This window comes from Carassius carassius, chromosome 39 (genome assembly GCF_963082965.1).
Source record: "Carassius carassius chromosome 39, fCarCar2.1, whole genome shotgun sequence".
NCBI lineage: Eukaryota > Metazoa > Chordata > Actinopteri > Cypriniformes > Cyprinidae > Carassius > Carassius carassius.
The window spans coordinates 20,973,457-20,999,964 of NC_081793.1; the positions used below are offsets into that span (position 1 = coordinate 20,973,457).

Here is a 26,508-nt window from a genome sequence, read left to right on the forward strand (position 1 = left end):
AGTAATGGACCCTACTGGAACACCATGGTAAAAAATAACTTTTACTTTTGGGATATTTCGGTTCATTAAAGGTGTGTAGATCTAAAATAATACAAAATCTTTACACATTTCATGCTTGGATTTTGGGTGCTTGATGCATAATATGTCAGTGAACCTTTTTGTCTATCAACATCAAAATTTGATGTCTTAACTTGTTGCAAAATATGCTCCAATTATTGAAGCTTTAATATGATAAGCCAAGAATTGCCAGTAATCGTCATAAAGCTTATGTTTTTCACACCAGGGCACTGGTTCCTGCACGACTGCACACTAATGAAAAATGAAACGGCACAATTTGCTAATGTGTTGCTGAATGCCTGCACCATATGAAAGTCGGTTGTCACCTAAACATATAAAATGGTTGTGCATGCCATGAATTTCAGCAATCACTTAATATTGCTGCCACAAGAGCTGGGAGCTGCCAAGACCAGGCTGCCAGGGGCATCACCACAGCCCCCTCTTCCTCCCGGACCAGAAGCGAGATCTGGGCTATGAATGCTAGCATTGCTCCCCTAATTGGCCTGGGAGAGGTTTAACAACCATGCTACAGTTTACTCTACTGACAAATAGAAAAATAAAGGCCTTGTTCAAATTAGCACAGTGAAGTGAGAAGTTCTAGAAGCCCTTGACTGTCTTGGCTGTCAGCTCTGAGCTTGCCTAGCCTAATCTACAGAAAGAGGTTATTTGAGTTCAGTTCAAGCTGTTCGCTTCATTCATTACGTCCAGAGCTGAAAACAGACTTCGGTTTCAGCCGAGAATGATCCTTTAAGCTGGTATGAGCAGGGTCAAGAAGCAAAAGACTCTATACGGAGTTCAGAGGGCAGATTAGATAAACCAGGCATCTATAATGATCCTCCGGGTGCTAAGCAATTAGCATTCAAATGCCCTGCCATCCGCTATTCCTCTTGACTGAGCCGTATATAAATTTGTCAAAGTGAATTATTGATTACAGTAATTTGAGGTCATATACCTCCGGCTTCCTCGTGGGCTGCAATTGTAGCTATGCTCACGCTAACTAATTTGTCCAATTAACTTGCTACCAAACACCTTGCTGGTTCCTTGATCTGTATTGACTTTTTTTTTTCAAAATGTGTCATGAAAAACATTTTATCCAAATCGACTTGCAAATGAGAAATGCTACAACACAAACAATTCTGCTTAAATAATCCAGCAGCATTGCATTTCCTCTTGGCTGATTTAGGATTTGTTTGGGGACAAATAACTTTATGACTGGCCCTGTACAGTGTCATCACTAATAGTTGTTTAACACCAGGGGAGTGACTAACTTAAAGTGGCTTACTTTTGCTTACGTAGTAAACCCAAAACCATGTAGCTTTCCTGTTACTGTACATGCTACTTTTCCATACAAATAGTACATTTATGCATTTAGCATATATAATTGGACTGATAATTATAAGTGAGTGTTTAAAAAAAAATAAAAAATTGGAAAAGCAAGTTAATGCACTACTGTTCAAAAGTACTGCTAAGTTTGATTTTTTGACAATCTATATTTGCTACTTTAACCAGAATACTTCATACATTCAATATCAGCTTATAGTATAGCAAACTATATCAAAACACTAGCTTTACTGTAGCTTAAGTAACTTGTAGGCACAGTTTTGATTAGCTTCCCCATCACTGGTTAACACATTATTGATGCTCATGTGAAAATCAATTGTGATGCAGCAGTGGAGAAAGATTTAATACATGCTGCCATGGCCGAAGCAGGATTGTTCAGTACTGTAAAAAAGGAGAATTGCTATGGTTTTTATTTGACATGTTTATGAAGGGAAATGGTAAAAGCTTTCTATATGTAAGTCTTCACTTGTAAGCTCACAAGACCAGATGTTTGTCCATCCAAGCAGATATTTTGGGATGGTGAATACTTCCGTTTCCTGTCTGCCAGTGTGTTAGATTCTGATGTGAGAGTGTTTGCTGCCAGAATTTATCTGTCCACCGTATGCACAGCTGCAAAACGTTTTTTCTGCTGTGTGGAGGTGTTAGTTTTAGTATGAGCTTTCAGACACCTGGTTTATAGCTTGATGGCTTACATGAACACATTATATGAATGAATGAACTCTGTTTGTGCTGTTTGATTTAACGTTGTGTTTAATCTTCAGACCTGTCAGATCAGTGTTCCTTCAGTGACTGTTCTGCATCACAACTAGAAAGACCGTACCATTGCATTGTCTTAGTCTCTGTTCATGTTTTAAAGCAATTACAGCCCTTCCAGACTCCTTTAATTCCCAAAGATTGACAGCTGTCGCCCCTGAACTGTTGTATTAGTCCAGAAGGTTCACTGACATTAAAAAACAGGCGCACTCAAGAGCAGCCCTGTGTTGTGTTCCCGATAGAGCTTCCTGAGTGTGACATTTCACCAAAATCAACAAGCCGTTAATAGCAATTCTCTCGATTAGAAATCTCAAAGCTGCTAAGCTCAAAGTGCTGGTCGGTTGGCATTTGCTGCTTTCAGACATTTTGCTGTGTTCACATTTTCACATGGTTCAAGATTGCTGTCTCATTTTTACTGGATTGTGCTTGATCTGGATGTTCAAGTCAAAAACATGACCTTGTAGAGTATGATAAAGTCTCGTTATGACAAGTAAACTGACTCCATAAAGTAACTGACTTCTTGTAATCATAAATTTGTTTAAAAAGCAGTTTCTTGCACTTTAAACTTTGTCATAATTGTGACATTAGATCTCAGATATGCAATTTTTTATTTCACACTTGCAATTGTGAGTTTATCTATCATAGCTTGGGAATTTTTATTTCAAAATTGGACTTTTGTCAGTTTTACTGTAGTATCATGGGAATGCATTTATAATTTTTGTTAATATTTTGAATTAGTAATTTTTTGTTTAATTTTTGGTAACGTTGGGTGTTTTGTATTTTTGTTTTTTTATGTCTATATAATTTTTAAAATATGTATTTTACATAAAATTAAAAGAACTTCTAATTTTATATATATTTCAGCAAAAAAAATTTTTTTCAAGATTGCATTTTAATATCACATTTGCAATAAAATCTAACAGCAGTGATACTGTACATTTTGTTCTTTTAGCTCAGAATACACTAAAAATGACTTTTCTTCAGGATCAGTCATCCAATGTGTATGCAGTATAGCATAGGTTTAATTTAAACATTAGGATTTTCATTTGAACTTAAACTTTATCTTTGATATCTTAGTATCTGATGTATATATGATACCTTTTTTTAATGTGACCATGTTGTGATATACTGAATGTGTTGTTTAAAAAGAGATATCTGACCCAAAACGTGCAATATTGCGAATTTCTTCCATTTCTACAAATGGTTAGTCTCATTATTTCTAGCCAAGTTTTGTATGATTTTGTGTATACATCTGATGTTTAGCATTTACAGTATGTGTGAAATATCTAACCTGCCAAAAGGCCAGTTTATGGAAATGTTAGGGAGTTGGATGTCAATTTGTTTCACACAATTACACTCATAATGATCATTGTCATTCATCTCCAGCTGATTTCATCAAGATGCTATGCGAGCAGATAAGCAGCATTTATGGGGGACTCAGTCCCTCTCGGATATATTCACGACTCTTCACGCTATGTGCTTTGTTAGGAAGCATGACTTCAGTCACAGACGCTGCTGGGTTTGGAATAGAACATTGTGTACCACACACTGTGGCAAGTGTGTCATCATCAATGGAAATTGATTCAGCTCGATTTTGTGCATCTCAGTGAGTCACATCATATATTAAGACGTGTTCTTTCAGTATGTGAAAATATGTTTTTCTTTACTTTGTTCAGGAGAAAGAGGCTCGTGGCTACTGCGCCTTTTGTCAATATTAACCAGAAGAACAGTCTGGACAGGGAGTGTAGTATTTTCATTTCTTTTTATATCAGTGTGATATAGTGATGTTATTTTTTGTGCAGATATTGATTTAATTTTATTTTTAACATCCAGTAGCACAAGCACTTTAGATATTGCTTTGCACAGAATTTACAGATCTACAGATAATTTTTTCTTAATTGCTCATTTCTTTTGTTTGGTTATTTAAAAAGGCTGATTACCTTGCGTTCCTGCTTCCGTTTCACATTAAAGCTAATTAAGGACTCCTCTCATGAGAATTAACTTTGAATTAACTTTTTAAGAGTTTGGTTTCTTTGAAAAAATGATGCTATTAAAAAAGAGGATACAAATGAAAGAGTGGTGTGTGACTGGACTCTTGAAATGAGGAAGCAACTTCTCTTCACTGTGTTTAAAGAGCATTTATTTTAAAATTTTTACTTTGACACCATTTCCGGGTATTGACTCAACACCATGTCACAGCTTAAAAAGTAAAATAAATGGTTTATATATTGTTCCATTGCATTATTGTTATCTATTCCATGTTTCACATTTTATAAATTTTTGCTTTTCATATTTCATATTCATATTTTTTGCCTCCCTTGTATCCTCCAAAAACATTCCTGCTGTGTTTATAATTGCATACAATAACAAAGACCACATAAAGAACAAAGTGCTGTATGCTGTAACAGCTCAAGCATTGTACAAATCTATTTTTGTGTACTTCACCCATAATAATATTTATGATACGTTTTACTTCGTGTGAGTTTCATGCATCGGTAGCTGATCGATGTGCACCGTTTTCAGCACTTGTACATGGCGTTAGATGTCAGATGAAAGGATATGCACATCTACAAGAAAGGTAATTTTCAAAACATTCTCGAAAGTTGCTATGACAACAGTGCCATTCCCAAGCGTGGGGACACAGTTTTTGGTAACGGAAGTGCTTTGGTATCTGCGTTGATTACGGTATAATTAGAAAATTAAATATTTCTGTTTGGCATTGTAGTAGTAGAGAGTGTTAATATCATCAACTCACATTATGTAAGCAACGAGGGGCCACATGTACACATCTGTTTTATGCATCTGTATGTCTGCTGTGGAATTCTAGACTAGTAATTCAGGCTCTGTAGTTTCATGCATTTTTGTCATGTTGCCTTTATTTGACTTATGGGTAATTCAATACCTATACAATCTAGTATTAGTTTGGAAAAGTTCATAATTACGTAACAACCGATTTACTTTCTAAGCAAAAGCATAAAGTGACAGTTTTTAAACAAATCTATTTATATAACTAGTTTTTAAACAAACAAAAAAAAGTTTTGAACCTTTTGAGTAAGTTTTCAGATAGTATACTGATTAATTTAGAATTAATCAAGGTTAATTTATCATTAATGTTAATATAAATGATGTTTAAAGTTGTACTGTTTTGTTTATTTAATTTTGCAGAGTCTTGGAGCCACTGGCAGATACGAAACCCATAAAAAGTAAGTGGTTTATTTTACATCCTTCACCTTCTAAAACTCCATGCAGTTGTCAGAAATGAAAATGGAAAAGATAAAGACAAGAAACAGATGTTGAACTTATGATGGCACTATCAAATATTGTTCACAAAATTGACACACTTGAGAAAACTCATGAATATGATGAAGTGTAACTACAGTTGGCTAATGAGCTCGGTATGAACTCTATATCTATATATTAATCTTTGCGAAGCAGTAAAATTCTGTATTTCTGGTTAGACAAGTTCCGACTTCAGAACAATGATATTAGAAGGTCTTGTTATCACAGAAGACGTTTATAACTGTTTTTTTTGTGCTTCTTATCATTGTTATCCGTTGTGATCCACTGAAATTTTAATCCAATCAAATGCACAGAGGAGCATGTTTCTAAGCTATTGGTTTTATCGATATGAATCCATGGGGGGCACCATTACTCAGAAGCAGCCAATATCCGAGAGTGTTATATGCACTATTATTGGCTGCTTTGGTCACCTACTCTGATGAAACTTCATGAAGGTTTGCTTTTTGATATCTCAACTTGACTAAGCTATCTGCAGCATTTACTATTTGATAATGTATTTATTCATTCATTTAACTGTTGCAATATGTTAATGAGCAAAAAATGCATAACCAGACAGTTTGTTTGGGTAATAGTGTGTTTGCATGCGCACATCTAGTAGCTGCAGAGGGAAACTGTTCAGAATGCTTCCCCTCGGTGAGAAACCGTACTGCCTGCAGTCTGAATCAGTGGAGCCCATGGTATCCATTAAGAAATATGGCACTAGTAGCGTTGCTATGGAGATCAACTCAATGGAAGCCGCATTTAAGCCTCAGGAAGACATAATCAAGTCCTTTGGCTTTCATGATTCCAGAGATATGTGCTGCAACATTGTGGTGTTGATACACTGCATTGTTTTGCAGTTTTATAATTCAAATTATTTAGACTTTATTACAAAGATGTTCTGATGCTGCTGTATTCCATAACGCATGTACACTGCTTTTGTAGCAGTGCAATTATGTTATTAAGAGTGAAATTGATAGTTGACCCTAAATGAAAAATCTGTCTCTGTGAAAAATAAAAAATCTGTGAAAAAAAAGCTGTTGTCACCATTCACTTTCATTTTATGGAGAAGAACAGCTTGAACTCCTTTTGTGTTCCACAGAGAAAAGAAAGTCATACTGGGTTTGAAAGACATGAATGTACACATCAGCTTTTGTAGCAGTGCAATTATGTGATTAAGGGTGAAAGTGATAGTTGACCCTAAATGAAAAATCTGTCATCGTGTCTCATCCTTATGTCTCTCCAAACCCGTATGACTTTTTTTCTTCTTTGGATCATAAAAGTAATAGTTTATAAGAATGCTTGAGATACTCTTTTCCATTCAATGCAAGTAGATGGGAACTATGTCCTGCCAAGCTCCAAAAAGGGCAAAAATCACAATAAAAGCTAATTAAATTCCTATACTACCTGTGCAATATATTTCTAGTCATCTGAAGCCACAAACTGAAATTTAAAGGAATAGGTCAGCCAAAAATGAAAATTTGCTGAAAATGTACTCAACCGTCAGGCCATCCAAGATATAGATGAGTAGATAAAATCACCAATCGATCATCTGCAGTTAATGGGTGCTGGTAGAATAAGGTCAAACAGCTGATAAAATTTAATCACAATAATTGAAACGTAATCCACACAAATCCAGTCCATCAGTTAACATTAGAGTAAAAACTGCATTAGCAGCGCAAAAGGTTGTGGGTTCAATTTCCAGGGAACACACATACTGGTAAAATAAGTATAGCCTGAATGCTCTGTAAGTCGCTTTGGATAAAAGCATCTGCTAAATGCATAAAGCTAAATGTAAACCCGTTGCTTCTGGCCAAAAATATAAAACCATAATACATAACGCATAAAAACTCTCCAGTAAAAAAAAAAGGCTATCAACTGTTGTCCTCTCACATCAACATATTTGTTTACGACTGTTTTAGACAGTTTTCACTTCATCTGTTCATATTTCTCTCCTGATTCAGATGAAACAATTTTTTCTTTTGAGAAAGCAATATTATGGATAGAGGACTCATATTTAAGCCAGAAGCAACATTTTGCAGTTATAATTGTCTTAATGAAAAATACAACTCTGAATACATCTTTGAAACAGCAGATGGCTTCACAGACAAAAATAAAAGTTTGAACATTACGATCGGCTATTTGCTTCCTATGAACAATGACAACATCAGGACAAATTGACAGCTGCTTGATTTATGCTCGGTCAGTCGAGGCAGTCTCTGGCTCATTTCTCACTGATGGATGTTCCCCGCTCATGACACAGGAGACTTTAAAGTGAAGCAACCAGTTGAAACATTGCATTTGATGTATGAATTTTATGCCAAAAAAAGAAGAGTCCAGGTTGATCTCAGGATGAGTTGTACTTTCGCTGACACAAATTGTTCTGAATTATAGTTTCGGCTGACTCAACCTAGCCTGGGACACAGAAATCCATGTTGCCCACACATAAAGGTAACACTTGAGTTTATTAAGGAGAGTTATGTAAAGATCTCTTTAATGTTTATGTAAGCTTTATACGACACTTGACTTTTATACGCTGAAGGATTGAATCACAGAGTCCTTAATCATGTGCCAATAGTTTAGCTTAACAAATTCAGTCATTTAAACACAGTCACAGTTTGCTAAACTAAAGTATTATCAAATTGTGTTGACTGCAGTGGGTGCCTTCAAATTGAATTTAGTTCACCCAAAAATGAATATCCTGTCATCATTAGTCTTCCTTGTATCGTTCCAAACCTGTATGACTTCTGTGGAATATAAAAGGAGATATTTTGCAAATTGTCTCAGAATCTCCTTGTCCAAACATTGGAAGTCAGTGGGTTCCAACTTGTTGTTTGGTTCCCAATGTTCTTCTAATATCAGGTTTGGAATTACATGAGGCCAAGTAAGTAATTTCATTTTTGTTCATGGTGTATATTTTATTGGAATCGCATTTATTGGAATCAAACTCATAATCTTAACATTGCTAGTGTGGTACTCTACCCATCGAGCTTGACAAAAATCTGCATTTTCATTTGTAAAATCTTGCAGACATTTGATAATTTACTCTACAAGTTCTTGGAGCTTGATTTTGGCTCTAGTATCCACTTCCCACTTTTTCTGTTCATTGGAGTAGCTGTTTTGAGACTAATCACCATCGTACATATGGTTTGCACTTCGCCTGAGGAATCGGCACATGATATCGTGGATTTGCCTGCCAGTAAACAATATTTTAAGGTTTTGAGCAAAATACTAATAGAAACCAAGCATCCAAGCCCATACCCCCGATGAGATGTGTGTCGCAGAGCTGTTGTCGTGGCTTTTGTTTTGCCTGCCATGCAAATGGAAGACTTGGCCTTGAGCTGCGGAGATGAGCTGCACACAAAAGCCTGCTGAGAAGAGAATGCTTGCTCTTTCACGCTGTCGTGACTTGGTATACTGCCTTCTGATTGGCTACGTGTTTGCTCCTCTCATAGCCCCCCTTCTGCAGGTTTCTTGTCTTTCCATGAGACAAGAAATATCTGGAAGCAGCTGCAATGTGAGACGACTGGATCAGGTTGGAGATGACATGAGTTTAGAAGTGGTTTTGTGATAGCTACAACTTTACATGAAGTTCCATGAGGACTAATAAAGCCGTTTCATGCTTCAAGCAATAGGAACCAAGGGTGTCTTTTTTATCTCCTTCCATTTGCTTCACTGGTTCTACCTGTTTTCAAACCTTCCTTTTGTGCTTTCAGTCATTCTACACCTGTGCTTATGTACTATTTCTAGCTGGCATGGTTTCTTCATTGTTTCCTTCTTGTATCACTTTTAACTTCCTCTTGACTGGTGTTATCAATAGTACAGATGTCAGTACTGAAATTTCGAAAATGTGACGATACCAGCATTTCCCACTAGCATTTTGAGCACTGTTGAGCAGATTCTTGAACAGCTCTGATTGGCCATTGTGTTCACGCACTCAACAGATTTTTCTGTTGAACACAATGGCCAATCAGAGCCGTTTAAGAATTCAAAATGCTGGTATCGTCACATTTTTAACATTTCAGTACCGACTGGCGCCAATATCGGTACTTTTGACAACACTACTCCTGACGTTAGAAAGAAACTAAGCCCTTTTTAACAGAGCCACTACATGTTGACAGAGTTATTTGTCTTGCTTTTGTAAATTAGTTTCTTTGTCCCAGTGCTGCCAAACATGAGGAATTGAGTTTATAAAGCGTAATGTTGCACGGAGGTATTCCTGTAGGCCACGGGATGCAATATCACTGTGCAAAAGTAGCAGTAAAAATTCAAGAAATAATAAATGTATTTATTTTCTCCTTATTAGAGATTGCCTTGGGCTGAGTGGTGCACAATGATGCTTTTCTTTATTTTTATTAATTTTTTTTCTAATACCCTTTCAAGGACTTCCACTGATAGGAACTGATGACACGGGTATCTCGCTGTACCATTAGTGTCAGTTTTCATTAAGCTTGTGTCTCCTGAATACTCACATGCAAGACAATGAGAGCTTTGCTTTTAAGCTGCAGCTATGGAAACAGCTTTGTTCTGCCCTCATGGAAAATGTTCTTCTAAATTTTTGCCATTATATTTGAACTGTTTTGACGCAGTTCCCTCTTAAAGAGGCTGACCCCTTATCCCTGGTGTATATATCTGGTGTCATTTAACAATATACACTTTGAGTATTGCATATGAGACAGTTTTAGCTCTTGAAAGCTTGTTTTGAGAGTTAGTATTAAAGTAAAGTATGTGAATTAATTTTATTAACATTAAGTTTAGCTGTGTCTGAAATTGCTGTTTTTTACACAGGTACAGTATTAAGTGGTGTATGTATATAAAACATTATTACTATATTATAATATAATAAACACCAAAACATTGTTGTAGGATTTATAATTTTACTCATAAACTCACTTTTATTAATTACTAATGAATTTCACAATTATTTCCTAAGAAATGGCAAGAAACACATAGAAATAAGTTACATTTTACATTATTTCAGTATTGTTTATATCTATAAAAAAGCCTGAAATATACTGCAATATATATATTTTAATCAACAATAATTTTTTACAGTGTATAATACTGTTTACTGATTTATGTAATCAAACCATTTACAAAACAAAAAAGCAAACAAGAAAATGTATAGTTTTAAATAAAGTTTTACGTAAAATAAGTACATAAATTTACATAAGTAAATTTGATTAAAATGTATTATTCATTTGCTCTTTCATATAGTACTTGTTATTTGACGTACAAAGAACAGTGAACAAGGGGTCGATTTTAGACACTGCATTTCATTATTATTTCAGTTTATTTCTTATCTAAAAGTTAGTATAACATAAACACTGTTTTTTAGGCACTTGACCATTGACTTTGTTTGCGAATTAGCATAACCTAAAAAATAAAATAAAAAAACTGTTGACAAATTGAAAAACCCAGTAAATTGCAGAGTCTCTGGCTGCACCTCATAAGTTTTATGTTAGATAAGGAACAATTGAAGCTGTCTTTTATGTTGGCATATATTCATTAATGCTTAAATAAAGAACACAGCCCTATATCATTTAGCTGAATTCCATTGTCAAATTGCAGCATGAATCTTTTTTGTATCACCTTCTTGTTTTCTTCTCTGTATCTCCTCATTACTTCTTTAATGTGTCTCTCTCTTCTTTTAGAAGTTTGAATTAACACAGGATGGAATTTATGTTGGTAAGAGTGTAGTAGTAAAATGTCTTGTCTGTCCAAGTTGTCGTGTGAATCATCCACTTTTCTTTCCTCAAACTTTGTCTTTATCTCCAACTGGAATGGTTGGGTATCTTCAAACCAACTACGGAGAAGGACTGCCGTTAGCTTTTCTTTGTTCAGTGTGTTACAGATCACTCGGGAGGCTGAGGAGTAACAGACAGAAGGGTTTATTAATAGACACAAGCAGAGGAGCAGGTAGTGTTGGGTAGAGTGATGAATGGATCCGTGAGAGCTGGGCGAACACGTCAGAGGAGGGAGGTGAACCACACACACGCACACTGGGGATCTTGATCTTTGGGAAATCGCTAGAGAGAGGTAAGTAGAGGAAGAGTTAGTCCTTTGAGTTAGCATTACTCCCTAGGTGTGACCACGGGCGATTGGGAATGGGCAGAGGATGGAGCTTGCCTGATGGAAAATGGTGAGGGCTCTTGGATATGGCGTAGCTTGTGCATCCGTTCACGTACCTCCTGACATCCAAGGCCATGTTGGGCCACCAGAAGCGTTCCTTAAGCAACGAGAGGGTTTCATTGACCCCCGGGTGACCAGTGCCAAGAGATGTGTGAGCGGAGTGAATGAGTGGAGTGCGCCGTGTCCTGGGAATATATTGATGTTCCGGTGGGCAACCCGGCGGGGTGTTCATAGTAGGATCGGTAGGAGGAAGGGTCTCTGCGGACCAGGTAATAGGAAAGACGATGACCTTTTCTGGAAGAATGGTTTCTGGTTCTTCAAGATTCTCTTCGGGGGCGTGACAACGGGACAGGGCGTCAGCCTTTACGTTTTTCACCCCTGGGCGATATGAGATGGTAAAATGGAAGCGGGTGAAGAATAATGCCCAGCGGGCTTGTCTTGGATTTAATCTTTTGGCCACTTGAAGATACTCCAGGTTTTTATGATCTTTGAGGACCAGAAAGGGGTGTTTGGGTGCATGGGTGGAGGCGACTGGGATTCCCCTGCTGCTGAGAAAGGACCGCTCCCACTCCGGTGGTTGAGGCGTCGACTTCCACGACGAAGGGTCGGTCGGGGTCGGGATGAACCAGGAGTGGGGCAGTCTTAAAAGGCCTCTTTGAGGGTGTGGAAGGCCTCTGTGGCAGGAGTCCAGGGGACTGGAGTCCAGGAGAGGAGTCCAGGGGAGATATTTGGGTTTGTTACGGAGGAGACTGGTGAGAGAGCTGGTGATGGTACTGAAGTTTTGGATAAACCGTCTATAGAAGTTGGCAAAGCCAAGGAACCGTTGTAACTCTTTGATGGTGATAGGAGTGGGCCAATCTCTGATGGCATTTACCTTCCCCTCGTCCATCCGGAAGCCACTGCTGCTGATGTTGTATCCAAGGAACTGCACTGAGGGCTGATGGAAAGTGCACTTTTCGGCCTTGAGATAGAGTTGAAAGGCCCTCAGGCGTTGCAGGACCTCCGCAACATTGCGTTAATGTTCTGCCAGGCTCCGGGAGTATATGAGGATATCATCTATGTAGACGAGGACGAACTTGTGGAGGAACTCCCGGAGCACCTCATGGATGAAGTCCTGGAAGACAGAGGGGGCGTTAACAAGTCCATACGGCATCACGCAGTATTCATAGTGGCCAGTAGGGGTTATGAAGGCTGTTTTCCACTCGTCCCCCTCTCGTATCCGGATGAGGTTATAGGCGCTGCGGAGGTCCAACTTGGTGAAAACAGTGGCACCACAGAGATGTTCCAAGGCAGCTGGGACGAGGGGAAGTGGGTACCTGAACTTGACAGTGATATTGTTGAGAGCCCGATAATCAATGCATGGTCTTAAACCTCCGTCCTTTTTCTCCACAAAGAAGAAACTCGAAGCAGCAGGGGAGGTAGATGGACGAATATGTATGTATTCCTCCATGGCCTTCTCCTCCGGAATGGATAGGGGGTATATCCTTCCTTTAGGCACTGGTTCACCCGGCAGCAGATCGATGGCACAGTCCCACGGCCGGTGTGGAGGCAGCTTGGAAGCCCGTTTGGGGCAGAAGACGTCACTGAAGGGGGCATAGCAGGTAGGGATGGCGATGGATTGGTTTCCCACTGGGCTCTCTATTAAAGTGGAACAAACTGGAAGAGGTTCAGGGGAAGATGTGGCCGGAACTGGACAACCTAAGATGCAACTCTTGAAACAGGCGTCGCCCCACTTCAGAAGTGGGAGGGATATAAACTGGAAGAGATATGTCAGCGGCAGTAAGTAAGTGACAACAGTGGTGAGTGGATTCATTTGGTATCTTGAAGGGAGAATGGCACTCACCATGGGACGAGGAGGACGGACGGAGCATACAGCGATGGCATGCCCCGGGGCTGCACAGTAGAGGCACAGATTCTGGGCCAGCCGTCTTTGTCTTTCAGCCATAGAGAGACGATATGAGTCCACTAGCATGGGTTCGCTGGCTGGTTCTGGGGAGCTGACGGCCACTAGTCGGCAGAGTGGCGTAGAGGAATACACCTGGCCCTGGTGCTCTTCTAAGCACGACTGCATACAGGTGGCGAAGCGGATGGACAGCTGGATGAATCGTTCAAGCCCGATGGTGTCCTCGTATGCAGCGAGATGACAGACATTTTTCCCTGTTTGAGATTATACAGCTTCTCACCAATGGAAAAGTCCCAAGCTGGTCTGCCAAAAACTTCTCGGAAATGGTCGATGAAGCTGGAATAAGACTGGATAACTGGATTATTTTGAGTCCATATTGAATCTGCCCACAGTAGTGCTTTACCTTGCAGTTGAGAAATTACAAAGGCTACCTTGGATCTCTCGGTGGGGTACAAGTGCGGTTGCATCTCCAGGACCAGCGAGCATTGTAGGAGGAAACCGCTGCACTCCTCCGCCGAACCAGAGTAGGGCGACGGCCGGGCCATGGGACTGGCGTGAACGGAAGGTCCGTGAGGCTCATGCTTGTGCCTAGCGGTGTTGGTCCGGTCTTCTGTTACAGATCACTCGGGAGGCTGAGGAGTAACAGACAGAAGGGTTTATTAATAGACACAAGCAGAGGAGCAGGTAGTGTTGGGTAGAGTGATGAATGGATCCGTGAGAGCTGGGTGAAGACGTCAGAGGACGGAGGTGAACCACACACACGCACACTGGGGATCTTGATCTTCGGAGAATCACTGAAGAGAGGTAAGTAGAGGAAGAGTTAGTCCTTTGAGTTAGCATACAGGTAAGACCTTGTCGCGAACGAGACCTGACCCTGATTGAGTGCGTGTGTGTGGTATTTATGGTGCCGAGGTGATTGGGTAATGATGAGGGTCAGGTGGAAGTGCTCAGTACTCAGGTAAGGGCGTGCGTTGTGAAAGAGTGGAGGTGGAACCTGGCGTGTTTGTAACACAGTGACCATTTTGCATGCGAAACAAATGGCTTGAGCTATTCTCTGAGAAATTAAAGCATTCACTAATATCCAAGTAGGTGGAGAGATAAGCCATATTAGTATAATATTCCTTTTCCCCGGGGACCCATTTCACACCATGTCACGACTATAGACACAGTAAAGTCTGAGCACATCCTCCCACAGTAAATCTTTTTTGTAGTCTAATTCAGATTTCATCTTGAAAAGCTAGTATTACTTCTAAAAAGTCTTCGAAATCTCCTAAATGGAACTGTAATTTTCCATTGGCCTTTGTAGACAATAAAAATCAGTGCATGCTTTTGTGCACTAGGGCACTAAACACACAGTCAAGCATTCCAGCTATTAAGTCAGTATTAATGGATTAAAAGCATTACATGCAGTGATTGAGCACTCATTCTCAATATTGCTTTAAAACCTAAGGGTCTTCACAAATACAAAGACACAAACAACCTTTTTCCCGTAATGTTCTGATCATTATTATAACAACATCATCAACGAGGGGAAATTAGGACATGTTTTAGTTTGAAGTATGCCTCAATTAAGTTGGAGCATTATGCATTTTGCCCTCTGGCCACATTTTAAATTGAAGAGTTCAACTAGCCACAATTGAGTTTTCATCAGCTTGCTTTTGTGATTCATGTGTACTGGTCTTGTTCCAAAACCTAGTGAACTGCCTCACTGCATGCTAATTTAATTGAAGCTGTCTATCTATCTTGTTTAGAATTGTTGTATTTGTATTCTTTCTATAATTATTTTAATATTTTTCTTTAAATAATATTTATAAATGTGTTGGTAGTCGTGTCACCAGTGTGTGTAGTCAGAGGCTATGACCTTTAGGTTCATCTCTTTTTCCAAGAATCTGATGAAAACTCAGTGGTGGCTGGTTGAGCGCCTTAGTATAAAATGCACCCAGAGGGGGCGAAACATAATCTTAATAATTATGCTAGCTACCTTTTGGAGCAGGCCTCCTGTGATGTCTTAAAATACTGTGTTGACAGATAGCTCACTAGGGTTTGAAACTGCAAATGTGTGTACATGAGAGCCAAGTCACCTGTGGATCCAACTCAGGTCCACTCATGAAAGTCAGAACACCAGATTGTTGTTATGTTGGGGATTAGATGCCTGTTTCTGCAGATAAGAGGGAGAGTGAGACAACTGGAACAACAGCCCCCCCCCCCATCACTCTGGGCATGCTCAGTGGAATCTCCCTTTAAACTCCTGTGTGCTTTTGTTGTCTCTGTGTCGCTCATCCTAGCGCCTGCAGAATGCCCCTCTCTCCCCTCCCTCTCTCTTTCTCTCTCTCTCCCTCTCCCTCCCCCCTCCATCTCCTCTCCTCTCACCGCACATTAGCCAGCCAACACCGTGGCGAGATGCTCGTGAAGAGGAGAGCTCCGGTGAACACCTGGTACTCCGGGCGACTCCAGAGCAGGGGTGTCTGTTTTGACCCTTTTCCTCTTCCAGTGTCCTGAATCAAACACTGTCCCACATCTTACCGGACTTTCTCTCATCAGATCTGAGAGTAGAATCTCCCGACTGGCTCAGAGACTCAACCAGAGGCAGAGCGATGCTGCACTGATTAAGGATTTCAGACCCCTCTTCCTCCTCTCTGGCGCTGCGGGAAGCTCTCAGAGCTTGGACAGGTGAGTTGAGCATCGCTTTCACTCTCGTCCGTCCGCAGTCTCTTACTTCAAGCGTACTTTTCCTCACAGTACGATTCCTCTCTTAAGTGTTACTAAAATTACCCATCACCCCCCTGCTGCTTCCAACAGGTGCTTCTCAGTCATCCAGGCAGCTGCATTTGCATTTTTTGATTGGCCTTATTGTATTCAAGGCATAACCGTAGAGCACCACTCTGATTTGACCTCTCATTTGCTCGCTCGAATACTCAGTGGTGTCAGAGGCTTCACTCTGGCACTGCAGAGTGCAATATTATTAGTGCACTGAGTAGGTGTTTGCACACTCAAAACTGCGCACAAGAAAAAAAAAAGGACACTGCCTTAATGTCATGTCTGATAGGATTATGGACCGCTGAGATGAGAAATACCACATTGATCCCCTATGGTTCCATAGCTTTTAAGGGGAATGTCAATTAAGGACAAATTCGATGTCATTGCAAGATTATTATTATTATTTTTTTTTTCAATAATGAGGACTTCAAGTTCTCTGTTTTTTTTTTTAACAGCATGTTTTTTATGCTCTATTCAGACAGTGTGTACTCGCACCAGATGTTTTGACAAATGTTTCAGATCTTGTCTTTTATTCAGGCATTTATATTAATTGTTTTTACATGTCATGGAGTGATTGATGGTGTTCAGAATATTCTTTCACAAATTTATACATTTTTGGGATGTAGCAAAACATATTACATATGTTCGGACATTTTTTATTTATTTTACAACAGCTACTATAAATTCACTGTCTATATATACTGTTATTCTTAGCTCAGAATTAATTGATTTCCTGGAGGATTTCATTATAGTATAAGAACATGGATATCCTTGATAACCAGATTATGTTGTCCTGCAGTGATGGCCAATGCTATCTCACGACCAATTCATACATATTTTCGCAAGGTAGCTAATTTATACAAATGTAATGTATGATTTCTGTAAGGATTAATTCTGTAGATTTAAGGACAGGGTTAGGGGTAGTCTTTCATACAAATTTGCCACCTCATAATTTTTCACAAATTCGTACGAGTGATGTTGTATTTAGCCACCTAGTAAAGTATCTACAAATTGCAGTTAGGTCAATTTGGCCTGGCTGCCACTGTTAATTAAATTGTCTGTTTTGGATCACTGAGTGATATCAGTTTTGATGTTGACTAATAATGCCATGAAATTAGTTTTTTTTTTAAAGGGTCATATGATGCGATTTAAATTTTTCCTTTCTCTTTGGAGCGTTACAAGCTCTTGGTGCATAAAGAAGATCTGTAAAGTTGCAAAGACTAAAGTCTCAAATTCAAAGAGATATTCTTTATAAAAGTGAATAGTCAACCATATCCTTCTAAAACGGCTTGTTCTAACAGACCCCCACATCTCTACGTCACAATGTGGAAAATTTGCATAACACCACCCAAATGTTCATTAAAAAAAGAAGCACAACTTTCTCGCTGTTGCCGCACCCGCCATATTGTGGAGATGCTGTGTTTTGTTGTGAAAGCAAAGCTACTTTGTTTGGCCTTCCAAAAGAGAAAACAACTAGAAATCAGTGGTTAAGTTGTATTCTGTTCTGGAACAGTTCAACCCAAATATTCAGATGTGTGCAGCACATTTTACAGAGGATGAGGACTGTTCCTCTGACAGTAGCCTACAATATGGAGTCTGTTTCTATAAATTGGGGAAATTCCAACTTTGCAAGGACAGTCTGGCGCTTCTGACTCACAGTCTGTAAGTATGTTTTCATATTTAAAGAATTTGCTACAAATGATTCAAACGAGAGTTTTATACAGTGTAAAGTAGTGCTTGTTGTTTGTCGTTTCTCCGATCACAAATGCAGACGTGGTTTTATATTTATGCAGCGCGATGCGAAATGTGTAAAAAGACAGTGTGAGTAATTATAATTCGTAATTATGTCCACACTGTATGCAACAAATTCCTTGTTTATACTGGGTTTTATTGTTTTTGTCCTGTCGCACCGGTGTTCTGATAAATAATGCTACATACCAGATTGGTAGGGGGCGTAACATTTCCATCACACACTTGAGGTATTTGTCCAATCACAATGCACTGGATAGCTGGCCAATCAGCTAGAACGATGAGCTTTGTAAAAATCGACAAGTTTCAGAAAGGCAGGGCATAGAGGAGCAGCAATAATGTACATTAAGTGGAAAATAATGTGTTTTTTGAACCTTCAACCGCATAAACACATAGCATTACACCAAATATATATCTTTTATGCTCAAAGCTTTTTTTTTTATTTGATACAGAAATAGTAACATTGTGAAATATTTAAAATAGCTGTTTTCAATTTTAATATATTTTCAAATGTAATTGATTAATGTGAAGGCAAAGCTGAATTTTCATCAGTTCTTACTCTTCAGTGTCACATGATAAAAAAGCAGATTCACTGCTCAAGAAACCTTTAGTTTAAAACAGTTTTTTTTTTTTGGAAACAGTGATACATTTTTTCAGGATTTTTTCAATAATCAAATTCAGAACAACAGCATTGATTTGAAATAGAAATCTTTTGTAACACTGTAAATGTCACTTTTGATAAATGTAATGCATTCTTGCTGAATAAAAGCGTTAATTTCTGTCAACTTTAAAAAATCAACTTTATGAAAATAGTGTAGATATCAGAAAAGTTTATTTAGATGTCACATATTTGCTCTTTCTTTTCAAAATAAAATACCTGTGGATATGCAGTTGTTTTGCAGGTAGCTTTTTGCTTGAGCTGAGGAATTAATGACTATCCAGTGGCCAGGCCATCTGTCACCAAGACACTGCTCACTCAGATATTAGTCATAAATTGCATACCGAAACACATGCTATTAATTTATTTTGAGAGCACCCCCTTAACAGCACTGATGTAACAGTCATCACACCTAAATGTGTTTTGTCTGTTCTCTTCCCTTCTCAACTCCACAGGAACTTCTCCATTAGTATGACCCAACAGATGCAGAACCTGCAGCTGACGCAGAGTAAGAAGGGGGCGGGTCCCGCCTCCCCCAGTGCTGCCAAGCGCCTCTACCGAAACCTCTCAGAAAAGCTCAAGGGAAGCCACTCCTCCTTTGAGGATGCCTACTTTTTTGGTCGATCTGATCGTATCCGCAAAGTATCTGTGAGTATCTTAATGTTTTTTTTTTTTAATTCATCAATAATTCATTTTTCTTATAGTAAAAAGCTGATATTAGCCAACATTTACATTAATAAACTGTAGAATCAATTGATATTAACATTCACTTGACCTTACACATGACATGCTTAAAACTGGAGTGACATTTCGGATGCTCATGAGACTGTCAGCGCTGTGTCATGTTCTCAGAGCTTACACAAATGTCACTGATTATATACAGCTAGGTCTAGCAATCATCTTGTTGACTCAAGTGCCCAAATACATCTTTCACCCTCGCTGCCTCCATATGTTTTCATACATGTATTTAACTCACAATTGAAGAGCAGAAACTCAACTGCTAAGAAACTCAGAAACTATGAATTCACATTTTAATTTTTAATTTATTATTGCATTAATTGATTGGGTTACTAGTAGTTTCTGGTGCATGCCTGGTTAAAGGTCTGTGCTACTAATTGTAAGGTTGTAGGTCAAACCCATGATAAATCATCTATTGGCAATCTGTGCTCTTTTTTTCATGTTGTCTGAGTGAGGTGTAAAGGTGCAACAGGGGGACTGTTCCTGTAACAAATTTTCTGCAAATTACAGTGTATAAAAAGTTCTGCTAAATGTCTACTTAGAGTATCATGAGTGCCGCTGCTTACCTTCAAACCGTTTTTTCTCCTCACAGAACTTTCAGAGCAGTGAGGCTCTGTTTGAGGCTGTTGAACAGCAGGACCTGGATGCCGTACAGATCCTGCTGTTTCAGTACACAGCTGATGAACTGGACCTCAACACTCCCAACAGTGAAGGTCTGACACCTCTGGACATCTCCATCATGACCAACAACGTCCCCATAGCCAAACTGCTACTCAAAGCTGGAGGGAAGGAGAGCCCTCACTGTGAGTATGCATATTTAACAGCGTTGAGCTTCAAACAGTCAAGTCCCTCAGTGTGTCTAATGTGTTTCATTATTAAAGAGCCACTAAACCATTCTTGAGGTTTACAATGTAATTTGACTGGAGTGAATCAATTAATTAATCTAGCCCTTTATGAACATTTGTCATGGTGGTGTCACAATATCACCTTGTTTGGACGTTGTTCTCTGTTTGCACTATAGCCCCGCCTGTCTGTCATCATAGTTACTGATTTGATTTCCTCATTACATTCAGCTGTGTTTTCATTCTCACCTCGTTTGTCTTTCTTTTTAAGTCCTGTGCCTAAAACAAAAATTTTGAAATACTAGCATTTTCTTAGTATTTTTTTTAAATAAATAAATAGATTTTATTTGATTTAATGTATTAAGTCTTGTGTCCCCTCATTAAATGTCAGCTGTTGCATATTGATATATAAAATATATATTCCAAATGAATACAGTACAGGAAGTCGTGGCCTAATGGTTAGAGAGTCGGACTTGCAATCGAAAGGTTGTGAGTTCGAGTCTTGGGTCGGCAGGAATTGTAGGTGGGGGGGAGTGCATGTACAGTTCTCTCTCCACCTTCAATAACATGACTTAGGTGCCCTTGAGAAAGGCATCGAACCCCCAACTGCTCCCCGGGCGCCGCAGCATAAATGGCTCTGGGTGTGTGTTCACAGTGTGTGTGTGTTCACTGCTCTGTGTGTGTGCACTTCAGATGGGTTAAATGCAGAGCACGAATTCTGAGTATGGGTCACCATACTTGGCTGGATGTCACATCACTTAGTTTGCATTTCCTCACATAAAATGATTGTATGACTTCAAGAAGTATAGGCACACACACAAAATATATATATATATATATATATATATATACACACACACACACATAGTATGTAGTATTCATTTTATTAACACTTAAACACACTGTGTGATTAAAATATTTAAACTGTATAAAATTAAATTGTTTAAGTGGTTTAAAAAGTCACTTTAGCAATAAAATATCTAAATTTATTAATTTAATATTAAACAGTTGTAGTTCTAAATAGTTTCTCTCTTTCTCTCTCTCTCTCTCTGTATATATATATATATATATATATATATATATATATAAATATACAGTTCAGTTTATTAACAGTCACATGTGATAAAATGTTTCATTTTTACAGTTAATATCACAGTAATACAATAAAATCTCTTTTACAGAAGCAGTAATTCTGTGTTTTTGGCTGAATTAAATTAAATTTCACATTTTATTTACTATTAACATTTAAATTTGTATTACTTTGATTTTATTACTTATTATCTTAGGTTACTTTTGTATGTTTTGCTTATCTTCACATTTTCATCCCTAAGGAACAGAAGTGCATTCTATGCAGTTTCTTCACCATCAAAAGGTTTTTCTTGTGTCACACGCTCCTGTTTGGCTTTGGTTACCAAAAGCAGATGCTCTGTAATTGGACAAGCTGTTTAGAATGAAGCTGACGATAAACAGACTGAGCCGAAGTGAGTGTTTGGCACTTTGCTTTAGGGGCTCGTGTAATAATCGCCTCCAAGTAGGAATACTAGAATAAACTTTTCCATGAAAGCTGCCATAAGCACTCATAATATTACTTTAAACATCTACTGACATCTGTCGTGGCCACTAATGAATAAGGTTCATTATGTAATATTTTGGTAATAACATTGTACAGTGTCACATACTGTACCCTTATAATAAAACAATCATTGTTGTCATTCGTGCATATTTTTTATCATGCATATAACAATTCTTGTGACAACCTGGGTGCGGATATCAGGTTTTAATGCATCAAGAACAGATCTGTTAAAAATATCTGCGCCCATTGCCCTTGGAATAATCAACAGCATATTCAGTCCCTGAGTCTATTGCAACAGTAGAACAGGTGTTTCTTACCTTGAAAGACGTGAATAAAAAAGTCCTCCAGTCCAGAGCGCTCAGTGCAATCATGAAAAAGCCGAATGTTGTCTGGGACCTAACAGGGAGTACTGTACTGCAGTCTGAGCAAGGCCAGGGCTGGGTAGACAGCACACAGCATCCCTCACAAAAATCTTAACAAGGTTTGTCGTTTAATGGTTTAACTTTTCCAATTATGCATGTAACGGGGGGCAATTATACTAAGTGATTTATTGTACCCGGGCTGCAGTTAAATTTCAAAACAGTTCATCGTGGCACAATCCAATCCTTGTAAACAAACAGAAAATAAACATTGCCGTATTTTCCCCTCCTGGGCTTTCAGCATTATATTTATGTCAGGCCAGAAGTGTCAAGTAAATCAATCAGCCAGACGCCTGACAGTTTAGGGTTCTGACCGAAGACTGATGTTAAAGCATGTTTATGGACAGGACTGGGGCCCATAATGCCTATATTTAGGGCTGTCCCAAAGTCCCGACAATGCCAACTGTGTGTGACAGTGCAATGTCTGCCGTCTTGCCCATTAATTTATAGTTTGCTCAATTAACCGCATGTAGTAGCCAGATGTCAATCTTCAAAGCGCAGGAAATTGCACCTCAAGGCAGCTAATATCAACCTTTTCCACTGTGCTGTAGACCCCCGTGTAAGACCGGCTAGGTTAGACCCTCTTTTTTTGAGTTGACAACACGCACTTTATCATCTCCCCTGGAGAGCTCCCGTCTCCAGGGGTTCGGGCTGGGCCAGTGAAAGAGGGTTTCTTCAGCCATGTATTTATTTGTTTATTTTGCTGTCATGGTCTATGACTAAGACTCTGAAAGAAAATGCAGTAGTATTCACAGCCTATGAGGAGGTTTGGTCAGGCAGTATTCATTTTACCATGACAAATCTATATGGCCAAAAACAGTCCTGTGTGTTCCAGACGACCGTAGAGTACATTCATCCACACTGCTATGCTGACACATGTAGTGTGAGCTGGGAGAATTAATGGTAGTGTAATGGGCTTCCTGTCATTTCAATCAGGACTTTTTTTTTTGGTTCATGTAAGTTGGAGATACATGTCTTTTTCACATTACAGTTTTGATTATAAACAAGTTGACAAATTTGCAAGGGAAAACTATTATGCCCTGCCTAAACTGGTTTTTTTTTTTGTGACAAAAATTTTTACTTGTTTTTTAATACTTTTTTTGTTTTGTTTTGTTTTTTTGGATATGGAGCGTAATGCTACAGAAGGTTTCCAGAAGTAAATGTCCTAGTCATTGTCTCCGTAGAGAAATTGATTTTCAGCAGTAACGCATAAACCCTTCAAGACAGAGCTAGCACGAGGCTGTTAAATTATGACTCGTTCTTCTGTAGAAGCCACAAGTGTGAATTATATATTATTTCAGAAACTTACTACTTCTAATAATTGTATCTGTCTTTTATTTTGAAGTTTATCTAGCTTTTTTGTATATTTGTTCCTGTTTTGTTATTCTGGTTGTATTTCTTATGGTTTATTGATTTGTCATGTGTTGGTTTTGCTTACTGGTTTATGTTTATCTTTGTAGTTGTTTATTATTGAATGTTTGATATGTTCTTGTTAGCATTCTTGCTGAGTTTTGATGAGTTCATTTTCTGTGTAAACCATGCTCTGTTTATTTGGTTCTGCTTTGTTTGATTTTTGATGCATTTCATATATTTTTATTTTATTATTATAGCTCAAAAACCTACACTACTCATAATCCTCAAAAGAGAAAGCCCAAACAGAAACCACTGTCACTGTGGATAAAAATTTCTACTCCCTACACTCAAAGTGCATATATATTTTGCAATAAACTCAAAATATGTTGTTTTTATAACTAAAACTATGAAGTCATTATATATTGTACTATAGTTTTTGTATTACGTCAATCTCAATGTGTCATGGAATGATAGCTTCATTTCCTTATAAATTATTTTAAGTATGCAGTCTAGTGTCTGTTTTCAGGTAATTTAGCTTCCAGTCAAATTGTAATGTTGTGTTCATCTCAGAGCTGATTGGTTTGGTTCAAGGCTTAAAAAACTCTTTGATGGAAAAACCTTTTTACTGCCCACAGAGGAAATTCTAGTACCTAGGCCACTGAAAAAAATGGGTGACCAGTGTTGTGCTCTGTTGTACAAGAGCTTGAATGTGTAATTCATTTTCATTTCATAGCAGAGAACCTGTATTTTTTACACTATACAGGTTTGAAGTAAGACATTTTGACTTTACACCTCACTTTTAAACTGAGATACAAGGTTGCCCAGAAGCTTAAAAAAAAAATCATACATTTTGTAATCATACAAAAGTATCATTACCAGACCTCTGTGTTGTGTTTCAGTTGTCAGTTTGGAGAGCAGAGATGCCCATCTCTCAGCGCTGGTGCAGGAAGCCCAAAGGAGAGCCAGCGAGCTGTCCACCCAGGTGATGAGAGAAAGTCTCAGCCTGGAAACATCTGACAAGGAAAAACAGCTCAAAGCTTGGGAGTGGAGATGCAAACTCTACAAGCGCATGCGCACGGGATTCGAGCATGCACGTAAGTTAAACCTGAGTCTGCTACTGTTGTCTAACCTTTCAGGGAGAAGAAAGGTCATTCATATGTTAAGATACAATACAATTGCACAGCAAACTAGCCTTTCTTAATATCAGTCCTGTCTAATCTATCACTATCTGCTGAAAGGTCATCTATTCCCATATCAGCCCAACCTGTTAACTTTATTAGAATGTGAATACTCTGCAAACAAGCCACCATGATCATTTGGCCCACTGATATTAATATCAGGTTGATTGGCCTGAAATGACTCTTGAGCTGGGAACACACAAAATAAAGTTCCTCTCACCCTCCTGTCATATTGATTACTTGTTAAATCAGGTGAGTTTCGTTGGCTTCTCTTTGTAAACAACCTCAAGTGAAAGCAGCAGCAATAAATCAGCATCGCTTTGTCACAGACACTCTCGGATTGCCAAGAAATACTCAGCGGTATCTCTGAAAAGGATTTTAGGTAACACAAGAGCACCATTAGCTGTACAATATGAAGGTGCTAACAAGAAGATGGAGCCACATACAGCGTGCATGTACAAATAAAGTGGGTATAGAAAAGAATCATCCCCCTTTACAATAATCAAGTTTTGTTGCTTTGCAGTCTGAAATGAAGATGGACATGGTTTTTGTTTTATCGAGCTGTATTTACTCTGTGCAAATTATAACATCTTAGTGTAAGATATAACACCAACCTGTCATAAAAAAAAAATTAAAAAATAAACAGAATCACTGAGTTGGAAAAAGGATCACCCACTTGTGTCAGTATTTTGTTGAACCACCTTTGTTTTAATTACAATAAAAAATTTGAAAAAAATAAAAAATAAAATAAATAATTTTAAAGAATTCGCATGAGCAACTTGAATCCAACATGATATCTGTGTTGAAAAATTGTCTACCCTCAGACATAATGGATTCCTGTTGAAATGAGTGGATTTCACCCCTTTTTGCAGTTTTCCACTGCTGTTGGATTCCCCTTGGGCAGACAGTGGCTCCATTTACACTGACAGCAGGTCAACAGAAAAGCAATAAACCGATATTACATTCCACCTCTGAAGGACAATAAGATGTCTATTTGAAGGTGTAAGCAATTTCAAACTTTATTTTCATTAATTGTGAAAATAAATGGTTAGTCGAGTCACTTTTGTGTGCAGACTCTCAAACACTTCAATTGATCTTTCTAACAGAAATCGCCCCAAAAACATAGCTATTGTTGCTGAGCTGGGCTGGCTGAGATGCTCAAACAGAGCAGAACATGTTTTGATGTCGGAACAATGTTTATACTTGCGGGGAATCAACCTGACAATGGATTACTTTGCATAAAAAGTCACACATCATAATAATTAAACATCACCTGTATTTATTGTTATTTAACAGTAATTGTTCTCCCCACCCTAAAAACACAATGCAAGCTATGTGCAAGTTCTGCTATGTGACCTTTGAACTGGCTCTTTCAGGACCACCGGAGGCTCCGTTGATGGTGCATCTGAGTGTGACCGGCAGCACGTCTCTCACTGTTAGCTTTCAGGAACCTGCCAGCATGAACTCGGCCGTAGTGACCAAATATAAAGGTCAGTGCAGCCATTTGTCTGTATTACACACACATATACCTGATTGCATTGAGAAAGGGTGTTTTTTTATTAAATTGTTATTACAGTGGGTATAACAACTATATGAAAGGGGTGGAGAACAGGTGTTTTATTACTTTTATTGGCAGTTTACAGTTACAGTTTCTCTTATTTTCAAAAGATGATTAACAGGTGAACAAACCCATGGACTTAAATTAAAGGAAGCTCACAAGTCTTATCTAGGTATCTGAATATTATTTAGAGAGTTGGAGATATGTATCAGTGAACA

General features: G+C 38.5%; 1 protein-coding gene across 1 annotated transcript in view; it reads left to right on the forward strand.

Annotated features, from left to right (window-relative positions):
- LOC132121608 (ankyrin repeat and fibronectin type-III domain-containing protein 1-like) overlaps nucleotides 1–26,508 on the forward strand; it is a 73,480-nt gene that overhangs the window by 26,295 nt on the left and 20,677 nt on the right. The window contains exons 7-12 of the mRNA XM_059531188.1: nucleotides 5,317–5,354; nucleotides 16,007–16,135; nucleotides 19,085–19,277; nucleotides 19,960–20,170; nucleotides 24,454–24,648; nucleotides 26,109–26,222. Coding sequence (XP_059387171.1) covers nucleotides 5,317–5,354; nucleotides 16,007–16,135; nucleotides 19,085–19,277; nucleotides 19,960–20,170; nucleotides 24,454–24,648; nucleotides 26,109–26,222 — 880 coding nt within the window. The remainder of the gene's footprint in view (nucleotides 1–5,316; nucleotides 5,355–16,006; nucleotides 16,136–19,084; nucleotides 19,278–19,959; nucleotides 20,171–24,453; nucleotides 24,649–26,108; nucleotides 26,223–26,508) is intronic.